Source organism: Sinocyclocheilus grahami, unplaced genomic scaffold (genome assembly GCF_001515645.1).
Source record: "Sinocyclocheilus grahami isolate Dianchi unplaced genomic scaffold, SAMN03320097.WGS_v1.1 scaffold109.1, whole genome shotgun sequence".
NCBI lineage: Eukaryota > Metazoa > Chordata > Actinopteri > Cypriniformes > Cyprinidae > Sinocyclocheilus > Sinocyclocheilus grahami.
The window spans coordinates 811,387-824,046 of NW_015505288.1; the positions used below are offsets into that span (position 1 = coordinate 811,387).

The following is a 12,660-nucleotide window of genomic DNA, read 5'->3' on the forward strand; positions in this document are numbered from 1 at the left end:
TGACTATTTAAAAGTGCAACTCTAATATTGGAATTACGAGGTTTACAAAGGAAAACACTATCGTTATGTCCCAAGTCGAAATGTTTTGGGTTGAGTTGTGTGACGCTTTAAGAATTTGTTAACACTGTCGTGACGCACTACATGAGACGGCTGCCGCTCAACACTGGTCACTTTTGCTCTTCCAAAAACAGACAAACATTTACATATTTGTGTTCTACAGGAGAACGGCGTTAGGAATTAGACTACAGGAATTCTTGCATTATGAACTGTGAATGTTATAATGAAAGAAACCTTATGTATGATTGTCTTATTTTCCATATATAAATGTTAACGTTTGTAGTCGACAGGAGATCCTCACTATGATCTGAAAACAAACGTCTGTGTGTTTTTGTGTGGTCACAGACCCTGTCTGCTCTGGTAAAGCTGATGAAAGAGTGCTGGTACCAGAACCCCTCGGCTCGACTCACTGCCCTGCGCATCAAAAAGACTCTGGATAAGATCCACAGCTCACTGGAGAAGGGCAAAACCGATTGCTGAGGAGAGAGGGCCGCAGAACTACTGACCACACATTATACAGACACTGTGTGTAACCAGACCGTTGGATTTGAGCACTAGCATCTGTCCCAACTCTAACATGCTGTTTATTTGCTTTGTTCTTCCTGTCCATTGGCCTAAAAACGTTTTATAGAGAATTATGCTCTCTTTTATGGATCATTTTTCCCACTGAACCCGGTGGGACTCCCATTTCCCCTCCAGAAACAGCATAAAGGAGAAAAATATGGACACGGTCTGACAGGCCTTGAATTGAACCTTCCATCATGGAACAAACATTTACATATTTGTGTTCTACAGGAGAACGGCGTTAGGAATTAGACTACAGGAATTCTTGCATTATGAACTGTGAATGTTATAATGAAAGAAACCTTATGTATGATGTTACTGGAATATAAATGCAAGACATAATTATGATTTTTTTTTTTTAAATCTGCTCTTTTCATTCATTACAACAGTGGAATGTTTTTTCTGTCATGTCCATGCTGTGATAATGCTTCCTTTTTAGCCGTAAATTTCTAGAATCGTGTTGCGGATTATCATGCATCTGTCTTGAGTTTTCCTGTACAGGGAGATGAGCTAAAGGAAGCCTTAGGAAAGGTTCCCCATTGTCTGAGTCTGCTGGGAAATGACCTTCTTATCTGTGGTGATGTTTACATGAGGTCTGCAGCCTCTTTCTGATAAACCAGTGCTTGTATAGCTGGTAGTACATCGGCTGAAGCTAATGAGAACGTAAATGCCAACCGACTTGCAGACACAAGATCAGTTGTAGACCGCTTTAGTAACTGTCTTTAAAAATTGGCTCTGAAATAAGCTTAGATGTCGTTCCATTGCATTCTTCCAGATGTAGCTTTCCTGTTAGAACGGAACAATATTTGTTTTTCATTTAGCATGGACAGATCCTTTATGAATTAATTTGTATGTGATGGGGGAGTTAACAGCCATTGTTAATCAAAATATTTTATTATCTCAATGGATTGAACAACTTTTTGTTAGTGAGGAACATTAGACAAAATCTGGTGTATTCACATGCTAAAAAAAAATAAAATCTCATGCTGGGCTTTTATTTGAAGAATTCAGTGCTGATTTCATTCTTGCCTCAAGCTACATTTTTAGATGGTCTTCATTTGATGTGGCTCAATAGCTTCAATGCACCATCAAACAAAATTGCAAAAATAATGTCAATCCCTAACTGTATGCCTTTCAGCAGGTAGTTCTTTCCCAAAAACCATTGGTTAAGCTACTGTTTTTATGAATGCTCAAAGACGCTGCAATTCTTTGTGGTTTCTTCTAAATCAACAAAATTTAAATAAGAACATCATACACACATCATCTTAACCATGTTTTTGCCTTAGACTAAATCACTATGGTAAGCGTTTGATAATTATGTATATTTTCATCAATTGTCCATGCTTGTCATATCCCTAAATAAAGAAATAACATTGTGTCTGTATAATATGAGTAATTTAACTTAGTTGTAGGGCTTGTTTTGTTTGTTGTAAGGAGAGGTTGGTTAAGCAGGCTTGGTTCAAGAGACCATTAACTACTTCCTTTTAATTTTATATAAATGTCACTCAAAATGTCTACAAATGTATAAAACTGATCCGAGATCAGGTAAAAACCACTCAGACACTGGTTCACGGTCCATGGGTCCACATAGATCCACTTCCACATCTCGAAACAGTTAAGACATAAGGAAGCCTAGTTTACTGAAAATCACAGGACTTAGGCAGGTATATATGCGCTCCGAATCGCTAGTTCAAAACAAGATGTTTTGCGATGGATTCGGAGCTTCACGAAGCAGTGTTTTGAAAGCACCATCACTAGCTACTATTAAATGTAGTGGAAGTAGGTAATGGTAGCTTGTAACTTCGAAAGGAAAAGAGTTAGCAAGGGAAAGGGGAGAGCAATATTACCCACAATAGAACACGAATCAACATAGTTTGCATAGCATCACATTTGCTGTACACTGACTAGGCTCACAAAACAGTTTTTCTTGGTAGCAATGCCAACCTCTAAACCAGCTACTTCTTTGGTCTATTTGCCTATAAACAGCGTTGCCAAGTAATAGTTTCCACCATTACATTATGAATTGATATGGTTATGGCCATCAGATTCATCCGCGCAGACTAGCGGAGCCTAAGCACAACTCACGCGATTACCAAAACAGTATTCCTCCGCACACAACTTCAAATAGCTTCAAAAGATACAAAACAGCGTAGATTATGGAATGCCAATCCTGCCATAATAATAAAACACAAGACTGATCAAATTAAATACTTTGAGTGTGATCTTTTACAGTCCATTCAATACACTGACAGTATTACAATAACACTGTGGCCAAATAAAAAACAGATTTTTCATATAAATCATAAAAACCATGAAACTATTAGTGTATGTTGTCTGGCAGTGTTTTGTACGGGTTGAGAATGCCTTTAGGATCCAGCATGGCTTTAATGCTGCCCATGAGGGCGATAGCCTCTGAAGGTTTACTGTAATAAATGTAATTTCTCATCTTCAGACCGAGCCCATGCTCTGCACTGATGCTGCCTTTCCATTCAGATGTCCACTCATATACATATGGCTCAATGGCAGCCAGTAGAGCGGGGTCGTTAAAGGGGGAAGGGATGTTTAAATGAAGATTTCCATCACCTGAAACAAAACAAAAAGAAATACTGAACACCAAAAGAATTATGGCAAGGTTTGAGGGGATCTGCTTAAAGGTTTGTACACAAGTACATTGCTGTACAAAAGTTTGGTGTTGGTAAGATTGTTTAATGATTTTGTAAGTCGTCACTCTTGCATTTATTTGATCAAAAATACACTAGACAGCTTTCAAAAATTTGAACTGACTTTAAAACACTAGACAACATACACTTGCCAACATCTGTCAAATCCAGCTTCAGACTCAAAACAGTCCAGCAATTACAGCAAGACAAAAAAGGTAGCCATACCAACATGTCCATAGCCTACAGCATTCTTGGCCATGTCTCCAAGGTGCCCCCTACTAAATCGTAGATCTTTTCCACAGAGAGGGAAATGTCATATTTGTAGGTGTAGCCTTCATGTGTAAGAGCTTCTGTGACTCTCTCCCTCAAAGACCACAATGCCTAGGTATGGCACAAAATCTTCAGCTCTAGACAGAACAAATCTGTAAAGTCAAATTCAAAAACATGTTGAATTCTGCTAATCAACAAGCGAGCAGAGTGCCTTAATTTTTGTCGCCTCTGTCGCAACGGTCCCATCAGTCACTAGAGATGATGTCATGACCTCCTCAAGGAAGTTGTGTAGTTTTTCTTCATCACGGGTGGTGTTGGATCCAGTGGTCTGTAAAAGGGACTTTCTGCAACACATTCCAATAAGACCAATAAAAAACAGAAATTAGAGTTATCCAATATTTTTAAAAGATCTACCAACCTAAAGTTGGCACATATCTATTTTCTAAATGCATTTTATTGATCTTATTGTGAACAATTCAGCCATGCATGTTTTTTTTAATAATTTGCAATTACAATATCATAACTCAATCTTCTGGTCAGCCTTCTCTCTGGTGATATATGCTGGACTTCTCTAATCATACAGTCTGCTTAAACACCGCCCCTTTCTTACAACCGACCTGTAAGCTCGCATTCAAAGTCCCCATCCTACTTTTTTTTTTATTATCCACCTCACTTGGATGTGTCACAAAAGAATTAGTTAACATTACTACTTCCTTTACATCTCGACTTTAAGAACACAGATACCCAAAGTTGTCTTTGTAACAGTAATGACACTAGTGTTTAACTGTGATGGGGTTGGTGAGTTTCAGATGCTTCTCCAGAAGGCTCATACAACAGGAGGCATCTAAAAACTCAAAAGCAGACAGGACCTCTCCCAACATCCCTCTACAACACTGAAATGTTTCCAGCAGTTGCTGGAAGCTGGAGCACCCTGCAGGACACAGAGGGAACAGCAATAAGTTGATGCAGCCACACATTTTGCATGAAAAGGAGACCTGAGAGTAAAGGCCCATTGATGGCCCTAAATGAATTAGCACGTTTAAAATGTGCTTTTCGACGTGTCATTTCATCTAAAAACACTACATTGACAGCTTTAAGCTTGCGGGGGCACAGAATGGAAACTGCAGTAATAACTCCTAATGTCCCTTCTGTATGGGGGTAGAATTGTTGCTTAATTCCAAATAAATAGATTATGATCCACAAATAAATAGAATGAGATCCACAAATAAATCTTAAAGTTTCACAAACATGAATTAAATTCACAAATAAATAAAATGAGATTTGCAAATGAAAAACATATTGCCATTGCACAAATAAATGCCAGGCAAAGTTGTGGTTGTGACATAAATATATATATTTGTGAATGTTTTTATTTGTGGATCATAATCTATTTATTTGGAATTAAGCAACAATTCTACCCCCATACTTCTGAGCCAATGAAAAGCTGCTTGAGGTCATAACCAGTGTTGTCCTTGCGAAGTGTGGCCAGGCAGTTCAAAATCCACCCATCTGCCAAAACCTACAAATGCAAGACATACAAGAATACAAGAATAGTCTGTGTCATGTTCTCTCCGCAACAGATATGGTGATCTTCTTTGAGAAGTTTGCAAGACTGTTGTATTCTACCTCTTACTGATTCAAGTCTACCACAAAAGCATGAGTTTATTCTCATCAAAAAGTATCTGAAATAATCATATGAGCAAAAAAGATATGCTTATGACACTTGTGTGTTTTTCGATGGAACGTCATTTATCAGTGGCCGGGGCCCACTAGGGGGCCTCAGCAGATGTTCAAGGGTGCCTCAAGATGACTTAAATGTGATTTACAAGAAAACAAAATCAATAAAATACGCTGAAACAACTAAAATCAAGATATTTCTTATTTTAATTCACTCTTTCAACAACTATTTATTTTCTTTAAAGAGAAATGTTATGTTCGCCACTGTCTTGAAAAACATGGATTTATAAGGCAGCCTGATTTTGAAAATTGTGATTTCTAGATCCGGAAACGTCACATAAATTAATAAAACATTATAATTCCATGGACATTTTTTTCCCATGTTTCTTCTGAGTCAACCTCTAAAATATTTTATCAGGTAGAAACTGTGAGTAAAAGTTAATAAAATCCTCATCAAGTAAATAAGAAACAACTAGACCAGTCATGGGGCCTTCAAATGTAATTTGGGGCTTGGAGTGGCAAACGGTTGAGATCCACTGATCAATCACACATTCACAGTTGGAAAGCGTCTCATGTTGGTGTTCATTTCTATTAAACTGGAGGACCTCACCACCTCACCACTTCTAGGCCCAGAACTGTCCGAGTCTGAGACCACCTGCATTAGTGGACACATTCCCTCCAATATGGCAGCTTCCCTTCACCCCTAGATCCAGCGGTATGATGAAGTCTCTTTCCTCTAGATAGTTAGACAGGTTCTTCAACACACAGCCTGCCTGACAAGTGAGGATACCTGGAAGCCAAACAATTCTCTTTCTAAGAAATGTCTTAAGGTATAACGATTTTGACTTATTTATATTTAAATTTGTCACTAATGATAGGTGCTTCATGAAAAGTTATAATAGATAACAAGGTGATCTAGCAAACACATATACAGTATATGAACACCTGAGATGTTGTCGAATGTGATGACTTGGTTCATTAAAGAAGTGGAAAGGATGATCTCATCAAAAACAGGGACACTTCCTCCAACCAGACCTGTGTTTCCTCGATGTGGACACACCTCCAGATTCCGCTCATTTACAGTACCTGTGAAAAACATTGGATGATTTGATAAAACCATTCTTGTAACAAAATACAGCTGTACAATTCAATGTGATCATGGAAAACTGACCTAAGAATCTGAGAGACCTCTTCAGTTGTTTTGGGTCTCAGGAGTACTTCATTATTACCTTCAAGAATAATGACTTAATGACTATGATTCTCAAACACTATGCTTAATGCGTCTAAACAGTAGATTGTATTTAGAATCTGCTGAATCTTTAGCTTGATTTAATATTTTATGTTTTTATATCATATTATACATCACATATAAACACATTACCATTTAAATTATTTTTGTTGTTGTTGTTTGAAAGAAATAATGCTTTTATTCAGCAAGGACGCATTAAATTGATCAAAAGTGAAGACATTTCGAATGTGACAAATGATTTTTATTTTAAACAAATGTTGTTCTTTTGAACTTCCTATTCATCAAAGGATCCTGGAAAAAAAAAATTCCACAAAAATATGAAGCAGCACAACTGTTTTCAACATTGACAATAACAAGGATTTTTTTTCTTGAGCACCAAATCAGCATATTAGTTATTTCTGAAGGATCACGTGAAACTGGAGTAATGATGCTGAAAATTCAACTTTGGATCACAGAAATCAATTACATTTGAATATATATTAAAATAAAAACAGTTGTTTTAAATTGTAATATTTAACAAACTTACCGTTTTAAAATCTTCCTGAAAACTTTTGAACTGTGACAAGAACTCATTTCTAGATAGAACATTCTATTCTTTAGGAAATGCAAATTGAGTTCGCCTTCCACTGTCTTAAGCCAGTCTACATTGCTGGACTTCAGCAGGTCTGGATCAGTGATGGTTCTTCCAGGCAGCAGTGTTCTAAAGAAAGCAAGGTCTTCTTGTGTGACCCTGGAGAAGGGTAACCATGGTGGGGCAGCACCCGGGTTGGCTGGACTGGCTCCCAACCCTCTGCTGTGCACATAGCGATGCTGAATCAGCTGGCAGGAGCGCACTATCAGAGCTCTGCCTACTGCAGTGAGAGCAGTGCTGTACTGTGAGCACAGTGACCAAATAAAAGTGGACTTCAGAGAAAGTCTTGCAAACTTCTCAAAGAAGATCACCATATCTGTTGTGGAGAGAACATGACACAGATTACTTACATTTCTAACTGCAAAAATTGTACTTAAGTTTTAGTTTAAAACTATCATTCAATAGACAGACAGTTGCACAATAATGTCAGTCTTACAGCATAGGGATGTTAAGGAATAAATGGTTGAAATAAAGAACCAGCAAATCTATTACATTGATCACAGTATACAATAATCATATTTTAATCTGGTGATGGCAATCCGTTTACATGTTGCAGAATATAGTAATAATAATAATGTATCAGAACACAAACCTATCATATATAATGTTTATATCAGAATATAACAATGATATTATATATTATATTCAGACATATTACTATATAACAGTCTTTTATTTTTTTTTACGTCACTGCACAATTATAACATCATTGATGGGCAGCAGTTTGGTAGACTCATAACGACAAAACATTGACCCAAAAAATAACAAAACGCAATTTCCCATGGTTTCTGTCTGCATGTTACATTAAAGGGTTAACAGATTTAATACACCTGACTTAAATACATGCTGGTGCTTTGATCCTTAAGTTCACCATCATTCAAAATCTGGAGACAAAACATATTGGGTAGGAAACCTACTGTGTCAGAAGTTTCAGCTGATTTCACATTATATCACAAAGGCTGATTTTTTTTATCATTTCTACCACACATATTATACAACAATAACATTGTTTAAGTTTTATTCATCTTTATTTTCTGAAAGAAATACCATACATCAAGTCAGACATTGCTTATTTTATTGATCACGTACACAGCATTATAAATCTGAAGTTGTTCTACATAATAGTTTGTCTTTTACGAGGAGTATTAAACTTGGAAATGGTAATAAAGGTCATTATGAATAGCAATCTCATGTTGATGCTGGAAAAGCACATAATTTGGATCTCCATGATTTGGATATCTAAAGCACAATGTTTCCTTATACACTATGGATGTTGCCTTAAACATTCATGTATGATGTTAAACCTTAGCAGCAGTTCACATCTCAGCTGAATCAACACACAGAATACGGCTATGAACTCTGAAAAGTTGAATGTCTACTAGTGCTGAAGGTTGATTGGTTTAGAACATGACTTGAGCTCTGAAATGGGTCTGTTTGGTGGTGTTACTGTTCATGCCCATCTTCAGCATCCACTTGGACTTCATCCTCCGCACATACTGCATGTCCTTCTGCTGCTGGCTCACAAAGCCTTTACCTGCAAGAGAAGACACGGTTTAAACAGGAAGTGGTGTAGAAATAAAGTTAACCATCCGAAATAACACACCAGACAAAGATCAGGAAAGGAAGAGCCACATGATCTGCCATCTACAGATCTACAAAACCAAATGCTGGACAAATCCTTGCCTGGACCATCACTAAAATCTTTACTGGGCCCCTCTTGACAGACCTGACTTTGCAAACCTAACTTACCAAAGTCTCCAGCCCATCCAAGTGCTTTGTACTGTTTAAGGACTCGACCAACAGCCTTCTGGTTATGAGCTGGAACCAATGCCCTCTGAACACCAAACCTCTGCTTATAGTACCTCATTAGGGAGCGATGGCCAATCTTAGCACCTGAAACACACAGCAAAAACAAAGTTTGGTTTTATATACATTTCAATTTCGATTTAAATGATCAAGTCAGGAGAAATTTACTTTCAAGAGTAAAGGCCTGATGGAATCAGTTAAGTGTAAATCATCTTCAAATGCAAAAATTTCCTGGCATGCTTAATATTTATTTAAACATCAATTAAATGTCATAATGTTGTAAATATAGCTGTCCATCAGTACCTGAGGGCAAAGTGAGCTCCAGCGTCTCATCATCAAACTCTACAGCCTTTTCATCAGGCAGTTCACCATCCTTCATCTCCACATCATCTCCATCTTTAGCATCAGGATAACTGCTCCTGTATGTTTAGAGGGACAATGATTATTGCTCACATTTAAATATTATATAAATATATAGTTCAAAGGATTTTTCCCAAATGTCTGTGTACCTGAAGTCATAGAAGTCAGCGAACTCAAGTGCGGCGTCTCCATCTGTGAATAGTTTGCAGTGACTCTTGTCGGTCATGTGTGCCTGAACCGCTTCAGTAGAATAGAATGACTTCCCTTTTTCATTACACCATAAACACACCTTACCAACACCAAGCTTCTCTCCTACAGAGAAACGTACTGATTAATGCCAGAAATATTTTGAAAGACAACTTCTAACAAACAAAAAAAATGTTCATAACTTCAGTTCTCTCTCTGGCTTACCTAGGTATGAAATAAGTCCTCTCAGGTCCACCAGAAACTCAATATCAGGGAGGAAGAAACTGTGTGTTTTGGACATGTGCGTCATGTTTCGGGTGAGTGAGTGTGAATGATGTCCGCAGAACAGACAGTCTGTCACTGAGATTGCCCCGGGGGCCAGAGCTGCCCCAGATGTGGAGTCCTCCTCCATCTCCTCCTCCTCCTCTTCTTCTTCTTCATCACCATCCATATCCTCATCAACATCCTCCCATTCTTCGAAGAAAAACAAAGATGATACTTAATTAGCCGTTTCAAAGCAAACCAGTCAAATTTATTTAAATGGAACGTTCTACAATACAGATTGTTTCAAAGCAGCTTCATATTATTAAACATGACAATTGCAGCTTTTAAGTTTTAAAATTATGGAACTAATTGAATTTCAGGTGTAAAGCAGCTCGACAGGAGATAATAGAGCAAGTCAAAAGTGACAGTGGCAAGACAACAGTGATTTTATTGTATTTTATTAATTGTATTTTTTTCTCTGTGTATTTTTTTTATTGTATATTTTATTATTTTTTATCTTATTTTTATTAATTACCTAGCACCTTATTTAAAAAAATGTTTACAGTTTTTTTGTTAGTTATATTGTTGATTTTTTTTAATCTTATTTTTATTCATTACTTATTACCTTATTTGAATACAATTTTTATTGTTATTTGTTACCGTTATACCGAATATTGTATTTTTCTTGTCATTATTTGTTCTGTTTATAATGCTTAGGCAATATTGTATGTAAACACAATCATGTCAATACAGTAGTTTTAAATTCAAAAACTGAAATTAAAAGTGCATTTTACCTAGCACCTTATTTAAAAAAATGTTTACAGTTTTTTTGTTAGTTATATTGTTGATTTTTTTTATCTTATTTTTATTCATTACTTATTACCTTATTTGAATACAATTTGTATTGTTATTTGTTACTGTTATACCGAATATTGTATTTTTCTTGTCATTATTTGTTCTGTTTATAATGCTTAGGCAATATTGTATGTAAACACAATCATGTCAATACAGTAGTTTTAAATTCAAAAACTGAAATTAAAAGTGTGTTTTATTGTAAATCATTCTTACCCTCCTCCTCTTCTTCTTCACCCTCCTCCGCTCCGATCTTCTTGGCTTGCTGCTCGAACCACTGCAGCCGAGGTGGTTTGTCCGGCCGCATTGTGACCCGTTTCTCTGTGGCTTTAGAGGGGGTGTGTCTCTGCTGCTCCCCGAGTACTTTCTGAAGCGCTTCGTTCTGTGCGTCTTTATCTAGCTCCGCCCCTTTCTCCAGATTCTTCTCGTTCATTCGCTGGACAGTCTCCTGGGCGGCGGCCAGGGCTTTCCTCTCAGCCTGCTGGTGCTTATTGGATTGGATGTGATTGCTGTGAGCATTGTCAGTGGAGAATTTTTTGTTGCAGGTGGCGCAGTAGGCTGAGCTCTGTCCGCCGCTCTGGCTCGGCTGCTCGGCTGCCGCCCGCTGCACCAGCACTCGCTCCTGGAAGTTTTCTGCGGTGACCGGAGGCATGTCTGCAACCTTTCTCTTCAGATTGTAGCGGTGCCAGTCGGTTTTATAATGTGCCCGCTGGACCTCCCCATCAGAGAACTGCACACGGCAGCTGATGCACGTGTACGACATGACTGCAGAAAAACATACAATGATTACGAATCAAATTCTTTCATGCTATTTTTAAATTTGGGTCACACTTGTGATCTTGGCAGTCAAAACTGCCTAAAGACAATAAGCATTACATATTATTCCAGTAAATTTAATGTATTATATTTTAGTCTAATAATATTTGTAATCTAATATTTAAAATGTTTTTCATGCTATTAAACAATACTCACCTCTAAATTAAACACTATTGATTTCTATTAAAAAATAAAATATATTATTTTTCAATTAATACAGTATTTAAGTTAAAATAGAGCAAATGCATTTAAAACCAAATGTTTGGTGGCAGATTAGTAATAAAAATAATATGTACTATGATAATGTAGAGACAATAAGTTGTGCAATTCCTAGGTGCTGAGAACAGAATATGATTTTCGTAATTACTTGTTATTTCTGCATTAGGACATATATTTAGACATCAAAGGCTACTGTTGTGAAAAAATTTTAAGGTTTGTTTGTGCAATTTTGTATAAATATGCAAAAATGTTGCTCTGTGTTAAATTCACACCAGTTCATAGGTTTAACCGCATTAGTGTGTGTGTGTGTGTGTGTGTGTGTCTATACTGAACTCTGATGAGAAGTTATTTTTTACACTGAAACGTCAAAAAATATATATCGAAATATTATTTTGTCCGAAATTATGTAATCAATAAACAGTGAAATAACCGTGAAATTTTTACTGTAGTTGTTTAACCAATGTCTACAGCAAAAATACAAGATACAATTCATAATATTTGACACAATTATTGTGATTCAACACAATACTGAACTAGGTGTTTGTCACATCTAATACCAAACCACTTCTACAAAAAAAGGGAGAAAAAAAAACATTAGTACAATTGGACAGTTTGACTCAAACCCTGTATTTATTGTTTGTTATGTAATACTGATGTATTATACTGATGCACGACAACTATCTCCGGTCTCTGCTACATTAGATAAGACAGACACTCGACGTTTTAGCATTTGACGTTTCATATGTAACATTACTTTATAGCAACATGACAGTGTTACCAAACCATTAAATCACGTAATATTTGCGTATACTCGCAACAACAATAATATGTGGTAAATCTCTATAGAATTAACGTTACTATAGTATGATTCCTTTTCACAGAGCAGAAAGTGTGATCTTACTTGGTTTATTTGATCCTCGCTTGTAGAAGTTTACAGCCTCACAGCACTGACGACACGAGGAATGTGAAGAACCTTTGAACCGGAACACAAGTGCACTCACGGACACTGCGCCGCCCTGCGGTATGGAGGATAAACGACGTCTTCTGGC

At 36.9% G+C, this 12,660-nt stretch overlaps 1 protein-coding gene and 1 pseudogene across 1 annotated transcript; both read right to left on the reverse strand.

Moving 5' to 3' along the window:
* Nucleotides 1-2,840: 2,840 nt before the first annotated feature.
* Nucleotides 2,841-7,422, reverse strand: LOC107588900 (D-2-hydroxyglutarate dehydrogenase, mitochondrial-like; annotated as a pseudogene).
* A 744-nt stretch (nucleotides 7,423-8,166) lies between these two features.
* On the reverse strand, nucleotides 8,167-12,660 carry LOC107588872 (zinc finger protein 622-like). Its single transcript, XM_016277113.1, has 7 exons — nucleotides 12,513-12,660; nucleotides 10,793-11,341; nucleotides 9,686-9,934; nucleotides 9,424-9,586; nucleotides 9,218-9,333; nucleotides 8,858-9,001; nucleotides 8,167-8,642 (listed from the first exon to the last, which is right to left on the reverse strand). The coding sequence occupies exons 2-7, from the start codon at nucleotides 11,337-11,339 to the stop codon at nucleotides 8,509-8,511; spliced, it is 1,353 nt and encodes a 450-aa protein (XP_016132599.1). The 5' UTR covers nucleotides 11,340-11,341; nucleotides 12,513-12,660; the 3' UTR covers nucleotides 8,167-8,508.